The following is a 22,543-nucleotide window of genomic DNA, read 5'->3' as shown; positions in this document are numbered from 1 at the left end:
AGCACAGGCAGGATCCTTATATGACAGTTTTTGTCTTCAAATATTCAAGACATTTAAGTATGAATTACCACTTTTTGCAGTTTAAAAATAATTTTGTATATCTTTAGTGCTTTCTAGGGCTAACAAATTCTTACTTCGAATGACTAGAATCATTTTTAAATATTATGTACTAGGATATATGGATATGAACATATATATATTTATACACACATGTATGTACACAGCCAAATAAATAATTAGTGTAATGTATATATATTCATATTGTTATATTTTCCTCCAGAGAAAAATTGAGGTTTGGTGACCAGAGAAGAAAGCACCATGGGTGATTTTTAAAAATGCACATATATATATATATCCACTACATTTCTAATTTCAAATAGTGATCCTACATACTAAGTCTCTTCTTCGTAATTGAGTTTGATTGTAGATTCATTTTAATTTAGACATTTATATGAGAAAGCATGTTTAATACGATTATAAGAAACTGTATGAAATTTTGGGAAAGAACTGTTAAGTGTGCCCACACACTGTGGGCACTAAATGTCACACTTGAGCATGTCCCTGGCCCTAGCTGATCTATAACAAGAATATTTTCTGTCATATGGAATTTAAAGATAAGAAATGAATCACCATGCAGAGAGATGTGCTATCACATCCCATCTATGGAAAAAACAAATGAAAAAAAAAAAAAACATGAAGAGTTTCTGAAGTACAGCATCACCTACATTTATCATATTTTCATACAAATAAAACAAAGATTATTCTCCTGGTTTTGAATAAAATTGTCACTTTTAAAATTTGCCATGGGATATCATAATGGACAATGCAGGGGCCCTTCAGCCCACAGTCAACGGGTGATCAACTGTGAAAACTGATACTCTCTCTTAGGAATATTAGCTAGAGTAGGAGAGAAAAAAACAACATGATTACAAAAAGGAGGATTATTTGAGACCAACTTTAATGTGAAATTGTGGAGAAATGGGGAAAAAGATACAGAAAACATCTTGACAAGTCCACTTAAACTATTAGGTTGGTGTAAAAGTTATTGCACCAACTAATTACTTTTGCACCAACTAATTACTTTTGCACCAACCTAATTAAAAACTTGAGAGAGAGAGAGAACACAACCATAAAAGCTAGAGTGTGGAGCAAGAAGTGAAAATGACCAAAGAACACGTTTGTCGAACATGGATATTTTGACAAACAAGGGAGATAGTAATTTAAAGTACAGTGCCACAGTTTGGAGAAGACCGCTCTTGCACACAAGTGAAAGCTGTCATCGGTCCTGTCTGATGCAAGTTGCATGTCCATCGCTGTGCAAGCGTCAGATCGCACACAGCTGGGCTGGCACTGCCTCTGTAAGGAGAGGAATGTACCACATTCTCTGCAGGAGACTGGAAAAGTCTGGATTCTGTTATCTAGAAATACACTTATCCCCTTGAAAATTAACAGGAGAACAACCTCTTCACTTCTGTGTTTTCAAATTTCTGTTTTATGCCTTTTCGTTGTTTTATGCAGTTTTATTTTTTCACGAGGTCAGGCACAACTAACTATTGATTTTCACCAAATTACCATGTTATTGGCTTGGCTCCACTGAGCAGCCCCTTCCACGGAGGTTTCCCAAGAAACCACGCATTTCTTCAACTGGGACTCAGCCGTGTACCTATTTCTCTCATCAGCCATTAGAGTGTCCCACTAATATAGTCAAAGAACATCTGGCCTCTTATACAAGTGAACATTAGTTTTGAAGAAGATGTCTTTGGAGACAGTAGAACAAAATGGATTTTTTCCCTACGCAGGAGCTCTTGGATTTTCCTCACTGCCCATTCTCACTTTTTCTTGCTTACTCAGAACATGATTTTCCCTCAATTCAACTGTACCTTTCTCTGACTTTGACCTGTGCCTCCTTTGTGAAATAAATGATATGTGATTTCTTTTACTGTTTCTCCTTCTGAGTGTCATGTGCAGAATCCTTCAGAGACCATCCGTGCCTCCTACAGAGTCTCCGCCTTTTCTACCCGGCTAGCTTCCTCCAGAGCTGAGTCTTAGGTAGATCTGAACCACACATGCAGGAGGTTTTAAGAACAAGTCTTATGTCACTTCCTGTGCTTTGGGTCCAAAAACTATGATTTTCTTATTTCTCTGTAAGTGTGTCAGATTCTGGCAAAACTAGCTTGGAGTTTACTGAGTTAACTGATACTGAATGACATCAGGACTCACTCTTCTCTTTTTTTTTTTTTTTTTTTTTTTTGCTATGAGTAGGAAAAAATATAACTGCGTGAGCAATGTACTTTTCTTCTTAACACAATTTAATCTTTACTAAAAATCATTTTAATAATAATCACATTTGTACAAAGTGTTTCACTTGTATGTTACTTTTAATTCTTAGACCTTGATTTTTAAAAATCTTAATCATTGCTGTTTTCACCCCTGACTTTGTCCCCAGTGTCTATATGCATAAACACAAATCTTTCTACTCCTAACTATTTAGCAAAATGTAAATAAAATGTCTTTAATTTATTACAATTTTGTGTATTTGTTAAATTTCCTGGCCTGGGTTGAGCATCTTTTAGTATATATTTCATTGTGTTTTACCGAAAATTGGACTTCAGACTCAGTGTGTTACTGTCAAACTCTGCCGTCATGACTATCTCAGGTAGTTGAGGTATCACTGAGAGTGTAAAGAGCGATAAACCCTTGGTTAATGCAAATTGGCATATCCGACAAACTCAAGCTGCCAAGATCATAACCAGGGACTTGCAAACATGTTTTTATGACATAAACTCATCTTAAGGTTTTACTTGAAGTACCATCCATCTCATCTTTCACCAGCCTCTCCTAATCTTTGCAGAATTGTCCATTCGAATGCAGTCTTTCTTCATTCTTTCACCCATGGCTCCATTAAATGTTTCTGTGCAGGTAGCCTGTCCATTGGAGTAACTGGACTAAGGATGGACTAATTTCTTAAGAAATCCAGAAAAGCAACAAAAATCTTTCCAGTTACCAGTGGAAAATTTCTGCAGTTATCATACATGTATCATTAGGTTCTCACCTACCATTCCTAGATTCTATCTGTCTAATTACCTCTGAGGTTTCTTAGATTAGGCAAACACTTTTGCAGCTCTAGTATTTGCATTGGAGAGCCTTGGCTGAGACTAGATCTCCCGATATTTGGATATATTGAGGGCTGGAAGTAAACAAAGACTGCCACTTCACACCTGTGGAAATACTACCTTTTTCCATAGAGGCAGCTTGAATACATGATTGGGAATTCACTGTGACTTTGGTTCAGAGGGAAAAAAACAAAATGGGTTATTTGATTATACAGAACGGGAAGGAAGGAAGGAAGGAAGGAAGGGAAAGGTCCTTTTTTTTTCCTCCAGGAACATGGCAGTTTGAGAAAATTGGGACTAAAACATGTCTTATAATTTGTTAAATATTATGAAATATTCTCCTTATTATTAGTAGAATTCTATCTTGGCAGACTGTTTCTTTTAGGAAACCATTTACCCTTCTCCCCTTCTCTGGGCACTACACATCTCTTTCTGGTAAGAAATCTGTCAAAGGCACTTCACCAGGATTCTGGCTCTTGTAAAATGCAATCAAACTGCAGGCAGTGGGGAAATGACCATTACTGAAACTCCTTTGGAGAGTGCTTAGCTTATGAAGTTTATGAGCAGTCCTACCTGATGACCAGCTTACTATGCTCCTCTTTACTTCCTCCTGTAACAGGATGACTGACACTTCTCCTCTTTGTCATGTGACCTTGCAGAGCCTCCAGGAATTTATGTCAATTGCACATTTTCCTTGGCCATTGGCTCTGGTCTTGGCCATTGACTTGCGTCAGTCAGCAGACATTTTGCAGACATAATATGAGCAGAGTCTCTAAGTAAACGTGTGTGATTTGGATTGGCCTCCTGTGCCTCTGCCATTTGTCAGAGCAACATTCTTCATGCCACCACAGGTCCCCAAATGAGAAGATGCATACAGCTGACCTAGACCTAAGCCATAGCCTAGAGCCACACCCAGCCCATCCCAACATACCCAGAGTGCTCCAAAAGCTTCCCAGCTGTTTCATGAGCAGGGAATGGCTGTTGTTGCAAGCCTTTGGGTTTCCTGGTTATGTATAAAGCAGCATTATTCACTGAAAACTTCATAAATACAAAGCTTTCTGCATGAATTTCTATTCTGTGCCCTGCAAGCTTTTATTAAGGGCATGCATAGTGAAAGTCTGATTTTAGCTGAATTTGGGGAGGTAATGGCCAAGGCTGGATGCAGCCTAGCAGTGGTGCTGTGCCGTGGGAAGGGATAGCATGTGCTCAAAAAAAGTCAGAACAAAAAACCCCACAAAGTTTGAGTGTGGAAAAGTGCTACAGGCTTCTGGAATCAGTTGGCTCACTGAAGGTCAAGCAGCAACTATGAAAAAGTTGTGGGACATATTAGCATTTTATAGGGATTCTCAGAAATACTCAGGGAGAGAAACCCCATAAAAGTCTAGATTTTCTGCCATAATACACAAAGGGGCATGGGCTATTGGTATTTAGGCATTAAAGGGAAGCATGACCCACCCCTGAAGGCTGAATAAGTGTGAGACACCTGGTTTATATTTATATAAATTTTTGCACAGGACAAGTCAACCTTCTAAGCACAATGCAAAGTAGCATATCCAATCTATTAAGCACCGTGCCTCTTAACTCCTAATATATAGCATATAGCAATCCTGCCTCAGCCTCTAACATTTATTGAGTTTTTCTATTGACTAAGCTGCGCCAAAATATTTTTCAGGTTTTAACTCATTTACTGATTCATGAGATAAATAATTTTACTATCTTGATTAAATAACTAAGTAAAGTTTGATTTAGAAAAGTTTAGTAGTTATACCAAAATCCAGCAGCAGAAAATGACTGTAATTTCCTACATAACAATCCTTTGATCTTTTTTTTTTTCATTATACTTTAAGTTCTAGGGTACACGTGCACAATGTGCAGGTTTGTTACATACTGATAGTTTTTCTTTATCCTTTCTCCTTACATCTGTGACTAACACATTATACTTCCTTAAAATAAGGTGGGAGCCAGCATTTATAAAATATATACCTAAAGAGAAAACTAACATATACATTAAGAAGAAGTGGAGAAAAAAAGAAAGATTGTATATCACCATTTATTTTTATGCCTATTTATATAATTTATCTATGTATATAAATGACTTACAATAAAAATTAGTGTATACCTAGAAATAACAGACAACAGGGAATTGTATTCCTGGAGTGAAATCTAAAATAGATAGATGTAATAGTTTTATGAATAACATTTTTGAGTATATTAGCTTATCTTCAAAATGTGCTTGGTCTTGTCATTTAGATTATATTATATCCATGTATATAAAGAATAATGATATTAATATACTCTTACTGCTAAATTTATACATTACTAAAAATAAAAAGTGTCATATATTTGAGCCTGAGGACTTGTTTGAAAATTTTACATGAAGAATATAAGAAACATAAGGAATACGTATCTTGAGGATGAAATCTTTATAGTTACAATTTCTTTTTCAACAAATCTTGAAAAGCACTTTGATATGTCATCTATTGCCTAATAATGCTGATTATATGGAAACTGGTTCTACATGCAAAAGCATGACATGTAGCAACATTAGTTTACTTCAATTACCTTTCTTAACTCTCACTTTGAAAGTAATCCACTCATTAAATTATTCATATATATACATATATATGAATATATATGTGCATATATGATATATATGTATATGATATATATGTACTATATATACATATATATGAATATATATGTGTATATATGTGTGTGTGTATGTGTATATATACACACACACAGGGGAAGAGAGAGAGAGAGAGAGAGAGGATCTAGCTTTGTTGCCCAGGCCGAAGTACAGTGGCATGGTCTGGGCTTGCTGAAACCCTCCACCTGCTGGGTTCAAGCGATTCTCCTGCCTCAGCCTCCCCAGTAGCTCAGATTACAGGCATGTGACACCACACCAGGCTAATTTTTTATATTTTTAGTAGAGACAGGTTTTCACCATGTTGACCAGGCTGGTCTTGAACTCCTGACCTCAAGTGATCCACCCTCCTCTGCCTCCCAAAGTGCTGAGATTATAGGCACAAGCCACGGTGCCCCGCCTATTCTTGTATTTTGGGTGTCTTTTTTTTTGGAGTAGTCATACAGAATTATAAAGCGATTCACACTCTCTTACTCTAAATGTGTTCAGTCTAAATACAAAAGTTTTGGTATAAATCAATTCTGTATATTTTTATTTAATTTTAAGAGTGGAGAGATATTTGCTAATAAAATTAACTTCAGAAATAAAAAGAATGGATATGGTTATAGTTCCCTTCCCCAAATATTTTAAACTTACAGAAGCAATAGAGAAGCAGTATCACAAGATTTAAAGTTTTAAGGATATTATTTTGTTCCCTAGAAGACTACATAATGTCAATACTTAAAGTTTACTAAAAATCCAGAAGTTGTCACATTAGACTGAACTCACATCTATTATTTCTGTTATTAGCTTACCTCATATTTATTATAGAAAGAATGACCTCTCCTTATAACCATTTTATATGACAAATAATATTATGTTTTGATTTAATGGCAACTTTATGCTTTATCTAAAAGGTAGTGTTATTTTTGTGTGTGAATTAATCTGTGCTCCAGTAACACTTCCAACATAGGTAAGACTCTGTATGTATGTTATGTTCGTTCTGTATCTTTGGACTATATGGATTTACATATTTGTTTACTAGTACATATATAGTATATTTAAGTATAATATACATGTCTGAGTATAATATATACATTCTAACTGTACAAACTGTGCATATGCATATCGATATTGCATACAGCTGGTAGGTAGACTCTGACCGCATAGAATAATTTTAAACTTAAGATATGTTGAATAACTCTTAAGTACTGATATATTTGTGTGTCCAATATTATGATTCCACCATTGCTAATGCACACAAAAAAACTACCAATTTATTTTTTACATATATAATCATATTTCTGATAAAAAGCATTTTTTATTCAGAAACCCAGTATCGGCCATTAATGTTCCAGTTTCAGAAAACAAAAACTCCTAAGAGAATGAATAGAAATTATCTTAAGGAATTATAAAGAACCATCTCAGAAATTTACTCTATTACTGCAAAATCTCATGCAAAGATAACCAAGTATGGTATGTGAACGTCTCTTCTGCTAAAGCTCATGAAACTGCTCTCCGATTCCTCTAGCATTGACAGAGAATCTGGAGTTCAGTACTCCATTTCATTCCTGGACATTTAGCCTATTATCCTTGTATCCATATTTCATATTTTCCTTTCATGGGGGATAACTGTAAGTTAAAAGTGAATTTGTTGACTTACACCTTATATGGAATCATAGATCAACCTAAAGATTTCCTAAGAATATACCTACATATTGAATATTTGCTTTTTCTAAGCTGCTTAACAACAACAGAATAAACAAGCAAACAAAAACTCAAAAACTCAAAAAACAAAAAACAAAAAACAAAAAAAAAAAACCTGATGGTCCAAACTTGTAAAATGTATTTTCTTGGTTAATTATTTGAAAAACAAATATGAGGAAGAAAGACATTGTAGTGAATCTGCTTTAATTTGCATAGGAGAGAGTTCTATGTAAACTAATGATAATGAATATGTTCGGAGGGTTTATATGTCGAGGGCTTTGTGTTAAGCACTGTGAATATTTTGTTTCGTTTAAACACCACCTTAGACTCTATAAAGCTAAGACAGATTATGACAGTTGGCCAAGATTACACAATGAGAAAGTAAGAGATAGAACTGGAACTTGATCACAGGAAGTCACTTCTAAAGACTCAACATTTGACCATGGTCTCTAACGTGCTGATTTTGAGCTATCAGCATGTGAATGTATTCCTATCAGGTTAAATGAAATCCAAGTAACTTATTTAACTTGAGTCTCAGGTACATCAGAGTAAAAATAAATGGCCTCATTTGTAACATTACATTCTCAGTACTAAGTAAGCTATCTATAATGATACAATTCCATTAAGGCAGAAGACGTCATTTCATATCTACAGAACATTTCATTCTTTTCTTTCTATTTGTTTTTTTCTAGAAGAATTAACTGTATTTCATCCCAAGATGAGGCATCTATCTTTGCTGAGGTGAGATATGCAAATCATCTGTGTTATTTGACAGTCACAGGCAGATTAATCATATCACTAACACAAGTCAGTTGTTAAAACTTGAAGCACATTTAATTAAAAGAGAGGTTCTCCCAGTTACACAGGCCAGGTGGGTGCATGGAAATGGCATTTTATCACTTACTGACCAGATAGTTGCAAATACAATCCTATCACCTAAAAACAAGGAAACAAAACAATAATAAGAAAACTTGTTTTATTTTTAATAGAAAGTCAGTTTTGCTTCAGAGTAGGTATTTTTAAATAAACTTATGAGTCCTTTTAACTTTTTTGCTATACCTTATTAGACACTGAGTTACTATTTTTTTGAAGGAAAGTGAATTATAATTCAGAAATATTATTTTCTTTTTGTTAATAACCTTAGAAAGGACATAAGAAATACATATTTCTCGAAGAATTTATAGAAAAAATAAAAGTAATACTTCAATTAATAGTATTCTCCCTAAAACTATAGTTAGAAATTATAAAAGTAGGGAAGGGTCCATCAATAGTATTGATTGAAAATGTAATGTTACATGTATCAGATACATAAATCCATAAATCCATAACAATGGCAAGGGGAGACGTCATTACTATTTGAGATAAATTAATATACTTGAATATTTTCCCTCATAAATTCACTAACTATTTAAAAAACTTCACAGGACTTTTGAATTTCCATTGTTTTACTGATTATGATAGCTCCCAAAGCAGTATGTGTAACTTCCAATAATAATTTAGTGATGAAATATTACCAAACGAGAGGATTTTGATTACCTGTGGTATTATTTTCTGTCACTGTGTAACAAATCCTCATAAAAATGTAATTTTATAAAACGTATTACCATGTCTTATCAGCTGGGTTCCAGGCATAGAGTCCATCAGAGTCCAGTGAAGATGTTGGCCAGACTATATTTTCATCAGAAGGATTGGCTGGGAAGAGTCTGCTTCCAAACCCATTCAGCTTTGGTAGAAGTTAATTCCTTGTGGTTGCATGACTGGTCTTTTTGCTGGTTGTAGTAGTACGTCCACATTCATTCTAGATGCTGCCTGAAGTCCTTAGAGGCCTCTCATAGTTCCTTGCCATGAGCACTTTTCCAACATGGCTGATGACTGCTTCAAGCCTGTAAGGAGATCTGGTCTCAGTTGGCCAAGTCTTGGATAATGTAACCTCATCACCGGAGTCACGTCTCATCACCTTTCCCATATTCCATTGGTTAGAAGTCCCAGCTTCTGCCCACATTCAAGAGAAAGGGGTTATACAAAGGTGTGACCACCAAGAAGTCAAGATCATGTGGGTCACCTTAGGGTCTATCTGCCACAACTATATATTTAAATATAGTTTCAAAGAAGGACTGTGAAAAAGCATAAAGAATTGTGGGGATTGCCTGAGAATTGAGGATGTTTATCCACAGATTCTGTAAGGCTTACATTAAACAAGTCTAGCTTATTCAGAAAGTTTTAAAAAATGGGTTTATATGACTTTACTTATTGGGGAAAGCTATCTGACTTGTCTTTGAGGGGAAAAAATTTAAAAATACAGATAAAATACTCTGTCTGCAAAACAATTGCTGGAATATGATCTAACAGAAAAGCCCAGCAGACCTGATTCAAACCTGATGTGAACACAGAAGGCTTTGAAATGAGTAAATTTAATTATTAAACCTAATTTTTCAGATGAGGAAACTGAAATACTGGGGTTAAGTATCTTTTGCAGAGTCACACAGTTAAATAATTTTGGAGCCAGAATTCAAATTCAGGCAGCTGGCTTCAGACCTCGTGCTATTAAACCTGACATTAAACTTGACATCCATCTTACATGCAAATGTTACTCTCTCTACCAGGAAAATAACGCATTTAAAAATCCCAGCTCAGATATTACTTCCAACCTACAAATTTCCTGGACACACTAAGTAATAGAGTTAATCACACCATCTTGTGAGTACTACCCACAGTATCCGGGCTCCACCACACTGTAATGCAATAGGTGTGTTCATACTGTTTGTCTCTCCTGGTGAATAGTCAGTTCATCAGAGCATGACTGTGTTGTGTGTCCTATTATCCTTAGCAAATGATGTAGTGCCTTGTGCATAGAAAGAAATTAATCTTGATGCCTTTCAAGTTCTACCCCAAACAGTCAAGTCATGTTGATTGAAAAGTACCTTCTCAGTGTGAGAAATTACCATCACAGTATTTGAAACAAGTTTGTATCCTTAAGGACTCCATATTGAGGACATTTTCTTCATAGGATTCTAATGTCTAATGACTTGGCCTGATCCTCACCTAATACTTTAGAAGGCTAGAGAATAAAATTAAATTTTCACTTTTCCAGTGGAGGAAACAGGGTTTTATTGTGCTGCTTGAAACACTGTCACACTAGTAATCTCTTCAAAAGCGAATCTGTTCTGGAAAATAAAGGGTTAGAGGCCTCTGTGGAGGAATACAATAGTGGAATATTTTGAAATAATTGTAAAGCAAAACAGATAATTGTGTTTTCAAGCTCTTTGAAATATATACGTAAGATGTTATGTGCCTGAGGTTGAACAAAAAGATAAATAGTTATAGTCATTACCCAATAATGTGCCAATTATAAATAGCATTGTGTGTACACGTCCTCTATTATAAAAATCAGAACAGGATGAAAACGATTATAATCACGTTAATAATTTGATTTGTTTCATTCATCTTTTGAGTTATCTTTTCATAAAATTAGATACTGTGTTATTTCCTTCTGGAAAGCAGAATGGTGCATGTGAGGAGAATGTTTTCATGTTAATCAATGCTGACAAGAATATTATACTTTAAAAAAAAACAAAACAAAACAGAAGGTAGGCAGGTTGGGGGTTGGAGGAGGGACAAATGAAGAAGACCAGATTGAAATTATTAGTTGCCAGAAATATATCTATTGACTTTTTATGTTTTTAGAAGTACCTCTGTTAGCTTCCCAAAATACAGCTGTTTACAGTGATTGATAAGTTCCCGTGCTTTTAAGCTTATTCACATCCATTAGTTCTGCCTTTTTCCCCTGTTAAAAATCTGAAGCTGTCAGATTGAAGTAGCATGATCAGCTAATGTTCCTGCCAGATTCAAAGCATGTCCCCAGGGATGGCAAAAGTATTCTAAATCTCAAAGAAATGGCTTTTTAAATGTTGCCTGTTGACATTGGTCACTCCATTTGCTGTATCAGAAATGTTGAAATAAATGTCAGGCAATTATAGAAACAGGACTTTGATGATCAATTTTCTATAAATATTTTATGTTTAGCCCAAACAAAAGAAGGTATTTGGAATTCACTATTTTATGTAAGACTTTTATTTTAAAATAGTATATAGTATATTTTCAAAATTGGTTAATTTTCTGGTTTTCACTTCAAGTAATGATTATTTACTTTATTTCCTCTAGCATTTGATTATTTTCTTACAAACTGTTCTTTTTTTCTTTCTCCTGTAATAATTTTAGAGTTTCTGCCTTAACACATTTAGGTATATTTTGTAGGAACAAAGGGAAAAGGTATCAGGGAGAATGTAAATTCCAAAGGCAGTGAATGTTAAAAGTTTTTGCCAGTCCCGTCTCTTACAGAACACAGAACTCAGATGCTCTGATAAAGATACAGGATAAATCACATCATGTCCTGCTCCATCATCAGAATATTATTATATGAATTAGATCACTTTTTTAAAAAAAGAACATGGCCTTAGTATAGAACAATAGCAAAAGTCTGGGGAAGGAGAGGAGTGCACCGCGAGGAATGGATGAAGAGCAGAAGCCAGTCCATTTACTGATTTGGTTCATGTGCAAAATAATTGAGCAATAATTGCATATATGTGAGACTCCAGGTATTTTCAAAATCAGCTGGCAAAATTGTGTTATTCCCTACCCTCTTCTGGCTTTCATGGGTTCTCTGTTCTCTCTCCTTTTCCTCCATTCTCCTCTTACCCTAATTCCTGACCACCGTAATCCAATACTCTGAGGTTTTAGGGTTTGGATGATTAAGGTTACCCATGGAATTGTTTGGAAATGTAGATCTGTAATGGAGAGGGGAGAGAATGAAGAATTAGAAGCTGTATGAAAATAGTCGATACTGAGGCCAGGTACCATGACTCATGCCTGTAATCCCAGCATTATGGGAGGCCGAAGTGGGCAGATCACTGGAAGTCAGGAGTTCGAGACCAACTGGGCCAACATGGTGAAACCCCGTCTTTACTAAAAATACCAAAATTATCCAGGCTTGGTTGTGGGTGCCTGTAATCCTAGCTACTCGGGAGGCTGAGGCAGGAGAATTGCTTGAACCTGAGAGGCAGAGGTTGCAGTGAGCTGAGATCGCACCATTGCACTCCAGCCAGGGTGACAAGAACGAAACTCCTCAAAAAAAAAAAAAAAAAAAAAAAAAAGAGGAAAGAAAATAGTAGATACTGAGATCTGGAAACTGAGAGCATTCATGAATACTGCATCCAAAGAATATTTTGTACTACGTCCTATTCATTATACAAATCAAGCAAATAAGCACACTGTATGGTGCACATATGACACTATATAGGTCAACGGGGTGAGAGAGCTGCCCAGAAATAGACATGCAATTTTGTTATCAGATAGTCTGGAGAGGTTTCTCTGAGGCAGTGTCATCTGAAGAATATACAGACGTTAACAAAATGAAGCAGGAGGGTTTGGGGGAAAAAGTATTCCAAGGAGAGGGAACGAACAGGGTGCGGGACAACTAAGGGGCAAGGGAGACTAGAATACTTTGATGAAGTGAGAAAACACTCCAGTGAGTGAGCGCATATGAAGAAAAGGATGGAGAGCAGATTACTGAGGTCCATTTAGACCATGTTTTAGATCCTGGACAGCATCCTTAAAACAATAAGGAGCCACTAAAAGTTTGAAGAAGGGCAATGACACCTTCCAATTTGCTTTTTTACAAGACCACTCTGACTCCTGCCTGGAGTAGCATGTAAAGGGGCTAAGCGCAATACCTGGTGGCACACAGGAGCTTAAGTGGCTCTTGTTGAAATCAGGTGATGGAAATGGGAGTGGATTTGTTTCCTAGGCTGCTACAACAGAGTATGTGAACGGAGTGGCTCAAAATAACAGAAATCTATTCTCTCCCAGTTTGGGATGGAGGTTTCAGCAGGACATGCTCTCTCTCAATGCTTTAGGGGAAAATCTGTTCAATGTCCTTTTCTTAGCTTCCGGTGTTGCTGGCAATCCATGGAGCCCCTTGCTTGTTGGCCATATCACTCCATCATCATGGCGCTCTTCCTGTATGTCCTCACCTTCTCTTCTCCGTGTGTGTCTGCCTCTGTACTCTTCTCCTCTTCCAACAAGGACCCCAGTCATAACGGAATACAGCCCACTCTAATGACCTCATTTTAACTGATTGCATCTGCAAATATCCTATTTCTAAATAAGGTCATATTCGTAGGTATTACGGATTAGGACTGCAATATATCTTTCTTGGGGATACAGTTTAACCCCAAGCAGGGGATTTTTGAAAGGAAGTGAGATGAGGGGTAGTGGAAAGAAACCATGCAAAGGTTTTAAAATGTATTTATGGTGGTGGACTCAACAGGACTTCATGATTAAGTGTAAAGGTTTTAAAATGTATTTATGGCGGTGGACTCAACAGGACTTCACGATTAAGTCTGGGTTCAGGGGTGGACGCAGAGTCGCGGCTGACTTCCAGGTTTCTTCCAGATGATGCTGCCATTTGTTGAGACACAAAATCCAACGGACCAAGTAAGTGGTGGGCTGAGCATGGGTTCATTGTTTGACATGCCAAGGTTGATCTGTCTGTGAAATTTTTATGTGGAACTGTAGGTTTGGTGGCTAAAAATGCCTTTAGAATTCAAATGAGAGATTTGAGTTAGAGACATAAGTGTGGGAGTCATTTCTATTCAAATTATCATCAAAGCTATGCAAGTAGATAACTTTCCTCAGCCAGATAATGTTTAGTCAGAATAGAAGAAATCCTGACATCAACATTAAACACTTTAAAGGACAATGTGGACTATTTCAGACGTATATGAACAAAAAGGACCAGCCTAACTCTGCCATAAGAAAAAAACAAACCATCAAGAAACAGACAGAACATTTGAAATGATGGTTTTAAAGACAAAAAACATCAGGCAACCACGGACAGAAAAATAAGCAAATACATTGAGCCCAATCGTTGCCCCGGATTACCTAAGTTCAGGTAAAAGGCAAGATTGTCTGCTTTCAATATTTCTAGTTAACTTGATAGTGACATTTTCTTTCATAGTAATAAAGCAGGAATAAATAAAAGGCATCCAAATTGGATAAGAAGAAATCAGCTGGTTTTATCTGTAGACAATATCATAAACTGTATAAATAACTATGAAACATACAGAAAGGTGTAAGAGCTAATGTATGATTTTAGTGAGGTTTCAAAATTCAAATTTAATATATAACATTTAAATCTTGTGATACAAGAACAAAGAACAATATGAAATTGAAATTTTTAAAATGGTACTTATAATAGCAAAAAAAAAACAAAAACAAAAACAAAATACTTCCAGATAAATCTGACAAAATTTGTGAAAGTTTCACACAGTTAAAAATAGAAAACACTAAGGAAAAATTGATGATTACCTAAATAAATAAATGCAGAAAGATACATTTTTAATGGGTTGGAAGACAGTATTCTTAAGATGTCAGTTGTCCCCAAATTCATCTATAGCTTCCATGTAATCCCAGCAAACTACACTGTAGAAATTGGCAAGCTGAATTTAAAATTCCTGTGTAAATGCAAAAGAATTATTATAGCCGTAACACTTTTCTAAAAGAACAAAACTGGGAATAAGTATAATTTTAAGACAGGTATTAGCATTAAGATACACAAATCAATAGGATAAAATAGAGAGTAAAAAAAACCAAATAGACCTATAATATATGGACAACTGATTTTGGCCAAGGGGCAAAGAAAACTTGTAGGGAGAATAGCAATATCTTATTTTCCACAAATGATGCTGGAACATCTGGGTAGTCATTACACAACAGTTATTTGATCCACATTTAAAATTTAACTCAGTTGGATTATAGACGTTAGTGTGAAGTCTTAAAACTGTAAAACTCATGGAAGAAAACATATGAGACTGTCTGCATGGATTAGCGTTAAGTAAAGATGTATTAGGTGCCACAGAAAAAAACCTGATCCATGCAAGAATAAATGTGATAAATTGGACTTCATCAAAATTAAACAATCGCAACAACAAAAAATAACAAACAAATGAAAAAGAGCTTCTGCTCTTTAAAAGTCATTGTTAAGAGAATTAAAAGACAGTTCTCCGTGGCACACAATAAAATATTTACAAAGGATATATCTAATGTAAGATTTGTATCCTGAAAGTATAAAGAAACCTCAATACTCAATAATAGAAAAAAAACCAATAAGAAATGAACAAAAGCTTTAGCAGACCACTGAAAAAAATATATGGGTAGAGAATATGCATATGAAAAGATGCTGAATATTATTAGTGATTAAGAAAATGCAAATGAAAGCATAATGAGATAGTACTACACACTTTTTTTTTTTTTTTTTTTTTTTTTTGTGAGACAGAGTCTCACTCTGTCCTCCAGGCTGGAGTGCAGTGGCGCGATCTCGGCTCACTGCCAGCTCCGACTCCCGGGTTCCCGCCATTCTCCTGCCTCAGCCTCCAGAGTAGCTGGGACTATAGGAGTAAGTAACATTATGGACTAATGAAGTAACATTATGGACTAATGAAAAAGAATTTAGTTAAATAAGGCATGAGACAAAGGAAAGTACATTGATTGAGAAACGATGAAATAGAGGTAGCAAGTAATATGGTTTGGCTGTGTCCCTACCCAAATCTCATCTTGAATTGTAGTTTCCACAATCCCCACGTGTCGTGGGAGGGACCCAGTGGAAGGTAATTGAATCATGGGGTCGGGTCTTTCCTGTGCTGTTCTTGTGACCGTGAATAAGTCTCATGAGATCAGATGGTTTTATAAAGGGGAATTTTTCTGCACAAGCTCTCTCTCTTGACCGCTGCCCTTTGCTCTTCCTTCGTCTTCTGCCGTAATTGTAAGGCCTTCCCAGCCATGTGGAAATGTGAGTCAATTAAACATCTTTCCTTTATAAATTACCCAGTCTCAGATATATCTTTTTTAGCAGTATGAGAACAGACTAATACAGCAAGTATTAAAAGCATTAAAGGTTTGTCTTCTAAAGGAAGAGAGGAGAGTAGACAGATTGTTAGCCGAAGGGTAAAGGATTCTTGTTACTAAGATGTTAGAGCCTAGAACACATTTAAATACCGATGAGAAGGATACAAGGGAGAGATAAAATTTGAATCAATAGTTTGTTTCCACTGCCACAGAAAAGGATGATATCCAGAGGTTTGGTAGAGGGATGAGTTTTCCTCATAGGAAAGATAAGAGCAGATGGAGCTAAACGCTGGATCCTAAGGGTGGGATATTAAGGGAGTCTGTTTTTTATGGATTTTATTTTCTCTTTGATCTTGGAGGAAAGGATGTCTGCCAAGATATAAGGGCTTGGACAGGAGGATCACAGTTTTAATGAATAAAAACATATATGAAATAGTCACTTCAGAGAGTGGGACAGACAGTATGTGCTTGAGTTTAGACAAAAGTCCCTGGAGTTATAGGGGTTTTAATTCAAATCCGTGCTCCTCCACTCACTTGTGGTACTGTTAACAACCAACAGAACAAAGTTAAGACCCCAAATCTTCTTTAAAGTAGAATGACAATGGCATGTTCACCAGACTTCTTGGGAGGAATAAATGAAATACTTTAGTTCAACTATTTTCACCGGTCCTGACACTGGGTTTTGAATAAAGTGTGCCCAAGACTATTGCTATTATAAAGCAAAATGAAAAAACACAATGGCCCTATTAATATGTACCTTTACCTCCTGTAAAGAAAGGTTTCCAAGGAGTTCAATACTAAGAAGAGTATTGTTTGAAATGGAGATTCACATTACTAGGTTAACATGTGGAGATCTTGCTCAAAGAGGAGGCTGGTTTAGGTGCTGTGATAATTGTAGATGTCAAATGGACTGGATTATGGAAATACCTAAAGAACTGGTAAAGCATGATTTTTTGGTGTTTCTGTGAGGATGTTTCCAGAAGACTTCGGCATCTGCGTCAGCGGACTGACTGAGGAAGATCCCTCCTCGCCGTGGGCAGAGCCGTCTTATCAGCTGATGGCCCAGATGGATCAATAAGATAGAGGAAAGAATGTGTGTGTTTCTCCTTCTTAGGGCTGGAACTTACTCTTCATTCCCTGCTCTTGGACAGCAGAACTCTACTTTTTGGACTCTAGGACTAGTGTACTAGCACCGCACTTCCCGTAGCTGAGTTCTTACTCCTTGGGATCTTGGTCTGAGAGTTACACGGTTGGCTTCCAGGGCCACACCATCACATGCCAGGATCTCCAGCTTGCAGATGCCTTGTCCAGAGGCTTTTCAGGCTCTGTAATCAAATGAGCCAATTCTCCTAACAAATGCTCTCTTTATCTATCTATCTATCTATCTATCTATCTATCTATCTATCTATCTATCCATGTATCTGTCATCTATATCTATCCTATTGGTTCCATCTCTCTGGAGAACCCTAATACAGGTGTCAGCAAACCAAAACCAAGTGGTAAATGTCTACCATTGACATTCCTCTCCTTCCTCAATGACTCTTAGGAACCAAAAACACATGTAAAATTCCATGTACTACACAAGCCAGAAAAGGTAAAACACTGTATCTGCTACTTTACATAGCTCATTTCACTACCACAATCTACCATTATTCAAATACTGATTTAGAAAATGACAGCCTCCAAAAGACTAAAATCATCCATTTTTATTTAGAAGAAAAAGAAATGAAATTTTAATGACAGGCAATTTTAATCTATTTCAATTTATAAGATGTTACTTGCTGAACATTGTTATGTGCTAAAATGATAAATACTATGTGTTATAAAATATTTTGTCATTGAAAAATGACCTATTATTCTGACCTACTTTATTTTCAGGGGTACTTATAGATAAAGGATTTTATAAAGGCTTCTGCTAAAGACGACATCAGAGAAAAATAGGACGAAGTAAACTCTTCCTATGAGTTTCTTAAAATCCACAAAAGTAGTCTCTACTGGTTTAAATGGTGTCCCCTGAAAAGTTATGTCGTTTCCAGAACCCCAGAATGTGCCCTTATTTGGAAATAGGGTCATTGTAGATGTACTTAAATAAAATGAGGTAATACTAGAGTAGAGTGGGCTCTACATCCAATATTGCTGATGTCCTTCTAGGAAGAGGAGCAGAGCCACAGGGAATGGTGATCATGTGAAGACAGAGGCAGAGATTGACTGATGTGCCTGCCAGCCAAGGAAGGTGGTGCATTGCTGGACACCACTAGGAGGTCGGAGAGAAGCATGGTGCAGATTCTTCATCCAGTGGGAACCAGCCTGTGTGTTAATTTCAGACTTCTACCCTCCAGAACTGTGAGACGATAAATTGACTGAAACTGGTTTAAACCACTCAGTTTGCAATAGTGTATTATGTCAGCCCTAAGAAGCCAATATAAAGTCCTAAAGAATTTCAATAAAGGTGTCAGGAATTATAGATCACAGACAATACTGATAGGACCTTCTAGCATTCTTACACTTCTGTAGTGTTTGTTGCTCTTTCGGCCTTTCCTATTTTTTTTTTTTTTAATTGTGATTGGCAAAAACCCTTTAAAAAACCAAGAAACAATACCAACAGAAACAAAGCTATGTACTTGTTTTGGGAAGCAACCTCGAATGGTAAGATGGGGGCTGTGTTCTAAAAGGTGAGGAGAAATTTACAGCGAAGGTAAAGAGATAAAGATAAGTGGTCCTGTGCACCACTGAATTCTGAGAACTCTGAACAAATCATAAGTATATGTTAGTGCCCAGTGAATAGTTGTTGAATGAATGGAGGAATCAACAAATACATGAATTAATGAGATAATCAATCTGTGAGACAAAAAACAATGCAAATGAGGAGACAAGAGTGGGTGAGTTTGACTAAAAATTGAAGATCACCCATTTTTTTCAGCCAACAAATAGGTGAGCATCTGTTATATGCCAGGCATTGGTATTGGTGTTTGGCATAACGAAATAGCAAAGCAAAGTCCTACTGTCAAGGGACATAGACTCCTGGAATTTAGAAGAAGGGGCACAGGACAAATCAGAGTTTCTGCCATTTTAAAATTCTTTTTCATTGCAATATAGCTGGAGTCAAGTTGCTCAGAAATAAAGCAAGATAAATCAATTGGTTTAAAATATCTTTCACACTATCCTTCCATGGAAAGTGCAGAGAAGGGTCTAGTCTCTAAATGTAGGCAACTGGAGACTCCCTTTTCCTATATTCCTTTAAACCCCATGCCCCAAAACGTGTAATCAAGTCTATTCTTGAACAGAAAAGAACAGAGTGCCCTTTCTCTTTGGAATTTTATAGGAGCCCCTGAGAAAAGCTGCTATGGTCCTAGTTTGTAAAAGTACAAATGGGTGAGTATGCATCTGCTCTGTTCAGTTGGGAAATTAGCACAGGTTTCAGCACTCCTCAATACCAACTGATTATTGAACATGTACTAAGGGAAGCTCCTGTACAGACCAGTAAACCACACAATTGCAGAAATCCTCTAATTAAAGAAACACACCGTAATCTTCCTGGTGAATCTGAAGAAAAGGTTTTTTAGAAAAGTACATCTGTATAACGTACATTTGTGTAAGAAACAATCCTTTTTCATTGAAGTGCAGCTATATTGTTAGATGTTGTTCTAAGAAAACTCAGCTTAAAATTTCTTATGGGCTGCTTTGGCTGAAAATAATTGCCTAACTGGATGGTCACAAATGACCAAGAAACCAAATATATTTCATAGTATTAACTATCATTACAGACTGTTAAATAATACTACACAGTAGAGATCTTTTGAAAAATATTTTAAATGACAGATTCTATTTTGGCTTGAGGCAAAGTCTTAAACATAACAAGTTAAATAAATTTTTAATGAAATTTTACAAGCAAAAGAATTAATGTTCAAGACACAGAATCATGCCTTTTGGAAATGACTCTCATGATATTCTATTATTTAAAAAACTATGTGCCTATTTTTAGGAATTAAAATTGCTCTGGTAGATACCTGATAGATACCTATCTCACAAATCATGTTTTTCTGTCATAAGTAAATTTTTTAAATGTTTTAGTTTATAGGTTGTTTGTTTGTTTGAGACAGGAACTTGGGACTGTCTCTGTCACTCAGGCTGGAGTGCAGCGCTGTGATCTTGGCTCACTGAAGAATCCCTTCCGTGTTCAAAGGATCCTCCCTCCTCAGCTTTCCAAGTAGCTGGGACTACAGGCGTGCGCCAACATGCCTGGCTAATTTTTAAATTCTTTGTAGAGATGGGGTCTAGGTTTCCCTGGTTGGTCTTGAACTCCTGGGCTCAAGCAATCCTCCTACTTTGGCCTTCCAAAGTGTGGGATTACAAGCATGAGCCCCTGTGCCTGGTGAGTTTCTAATTTTTACATTCAGTTCATTTTTATGTGACTGGCATTTGCATAGGATTATTTTTATAACCAATATATTTTAGGTATGTAACCCAGAAGTAAATCACTAATTAATCTGCACTGGAGGAAATATAATTTAGGGAGAGTAGAAATTCTATTTGATAGACTGCACCAAAGGTAAGGTGTCACAGCCTTGAAGAGCCTCAGTGACTCTGGGAAAAACAAGCACCAAGACTGACCTTCCGGATCCGAGGTCTGGTAGCAGGATGGTTTTCAGTTCCATCTGTTGGAGGTCTCAGCTTCTGACATAAAGGCCTGCTTTATACAAAATGAGCCTGATTGAAAGATGTAAGCCACCAGGTTATAGGGAGAACTACAGGAGGCAGACAGGAGAAAACAAAAGAGTGATGATGTTCTTCCACTAGCCTGTGGCTACTAACAAATTTCATCAGAATGTTGCTGAGGAGTCCTCAGAACAGTTTACAGACGTAACTGTAAGCAGTAGAGGGCTACGAAAACGCTCCTGGGTGCTGACAGGAGCCCCTGGCGGGTGGTGAGTTGGGAATACGGGGGCTGTATAGGGGGTGAGGGAACTGTGCTTGACACCAATCAATGGGAGCCTGGAGAAACTAAGGCAGGGACTGGAATCATGCTGAGACTCAAACGTTTTGAGCTGGAGTACTCACCAGGTACTCTAACTCAATCATATGCGTTGGGTATAAGGAAATTAGGAATAATTGGAACTGTGGCTGGCCCCAAATTTCATGCCCTATTTATAGCCATTCATCAGATTTAGAATGAGATAAAGGAAGGATTCTTTTTATTATTTTTTAAAACACCCACTTCATGTTTTACACCCACATCATAAATCACCCAGAGGGAGAATTAGGCCTGTGGACCTCCCATTTTGTAGTACCTCATATGTAATTTTTTTTTTTTTTTTTTTTAACAGACTCTCGTTTTTTGGTACAAGTGAATGAGGAAAAGGCTTTGCTGCTGCTGTTGTTTTTATTCTCTGTAAGAGTACCTCTGGGTGAAAATTATTAAGAAAGCTAATTATTATATCTTTATATGACTCTAAATTTGGTCTATTTAAAAATTCAAAACATAGACATTTGGAAATGACTTTCTCATCTCAGTACTGAAGTTGAGAGGGAGAAGGAAAAAAAGTGAAAAATTCCAGTGCCTGGATATTCCCAGGCTAATTTCTAGACAAGTGAGTTTTGATAAGTTCAAGTTTCAGATAAGAATTTCTTTTTTCTTCTCTTGTTGGTTTTTCCAAATCGTGAGTAAAAATGTTTCTGAAAGAGCCTGAAAAAATATATATTAATGTGGAGAATTATTGACATAAAATTTTAATAAATTAGTATGAGAATGAGACACTACAATAAATATTATTTAGAGTTATTTTAATAGTCCTCTCCCCTATCATCATCACCCATTTAAAAAGGTGGGTATATATATATGTGTGTGTGTGTGTGTGTGTGTGCATTCATGAAAATTTAGTGTGCAGTTCTTAGTTTTTCTTTGTGCAAAACACACAAAATAAAAGTGAATAATTGAAGCCATTACACACACATTTTTCCTCCTAAGTTCTGTAAATAGATATTCCAATAAAGACACTACCAACATCTTACTTTCTGTCTTAAATATAACTGAGAGTATTTATATATTAAACTTTTTAAATAAGAAATGATTGGATTTCAATTTGCCTTAAAGATTCATAATGTAATATTCTTCACCCTAAATAACTCAGATTATTTCTAATTTTTTCTTTAATTTACCTTCATAAATACAGCCTTTGATTAATATAATTTAGTGGAG

General features: G+C 36.2%; 1 protein-coding gene across 1 annotated transcript in view; it reads right to left on the bottom strand.

The window, feature by feature from the left end:
* Positions 1 to 22,543, bottom strand: part of DAOA (D-amino acid oxidase activator) — a gene marked incomplete at its 5' end in the record, with an annotated part of 71,190 nt that overhangs the window by 39,450 nt on the left and 9,197 nt on the right. The window contains 2 exon segments of the mRNA XM_025364853.1: positions 9,171 to 9,277; positions 9,280 to 9,329. Coding sequence (XP_025220638.1) covers positions 9,171 to 9,277; positions 9,280 to 9,329 — 157 coding nt within the window.

This window comes from Theropithecus gelada, chromosome 17 (genome assembly GCF_003255815.1).
Source record: "Theropithecus gelada isolate Dixy chromosome 17, Tgel_1.0, whole genome shotgun sequence".
Lineage (NCBI taxonomy): Eukaryota > Metazoa > Chordata > Mammalia > Primates > Cercopithecidae > Theropithecus > Theropithecus gelada.
The sequence above is the reverse complement of the archived record's forward strand: the minus strand, read 5'-3'. Positions and strand labels throughout refer to the sequence as shown.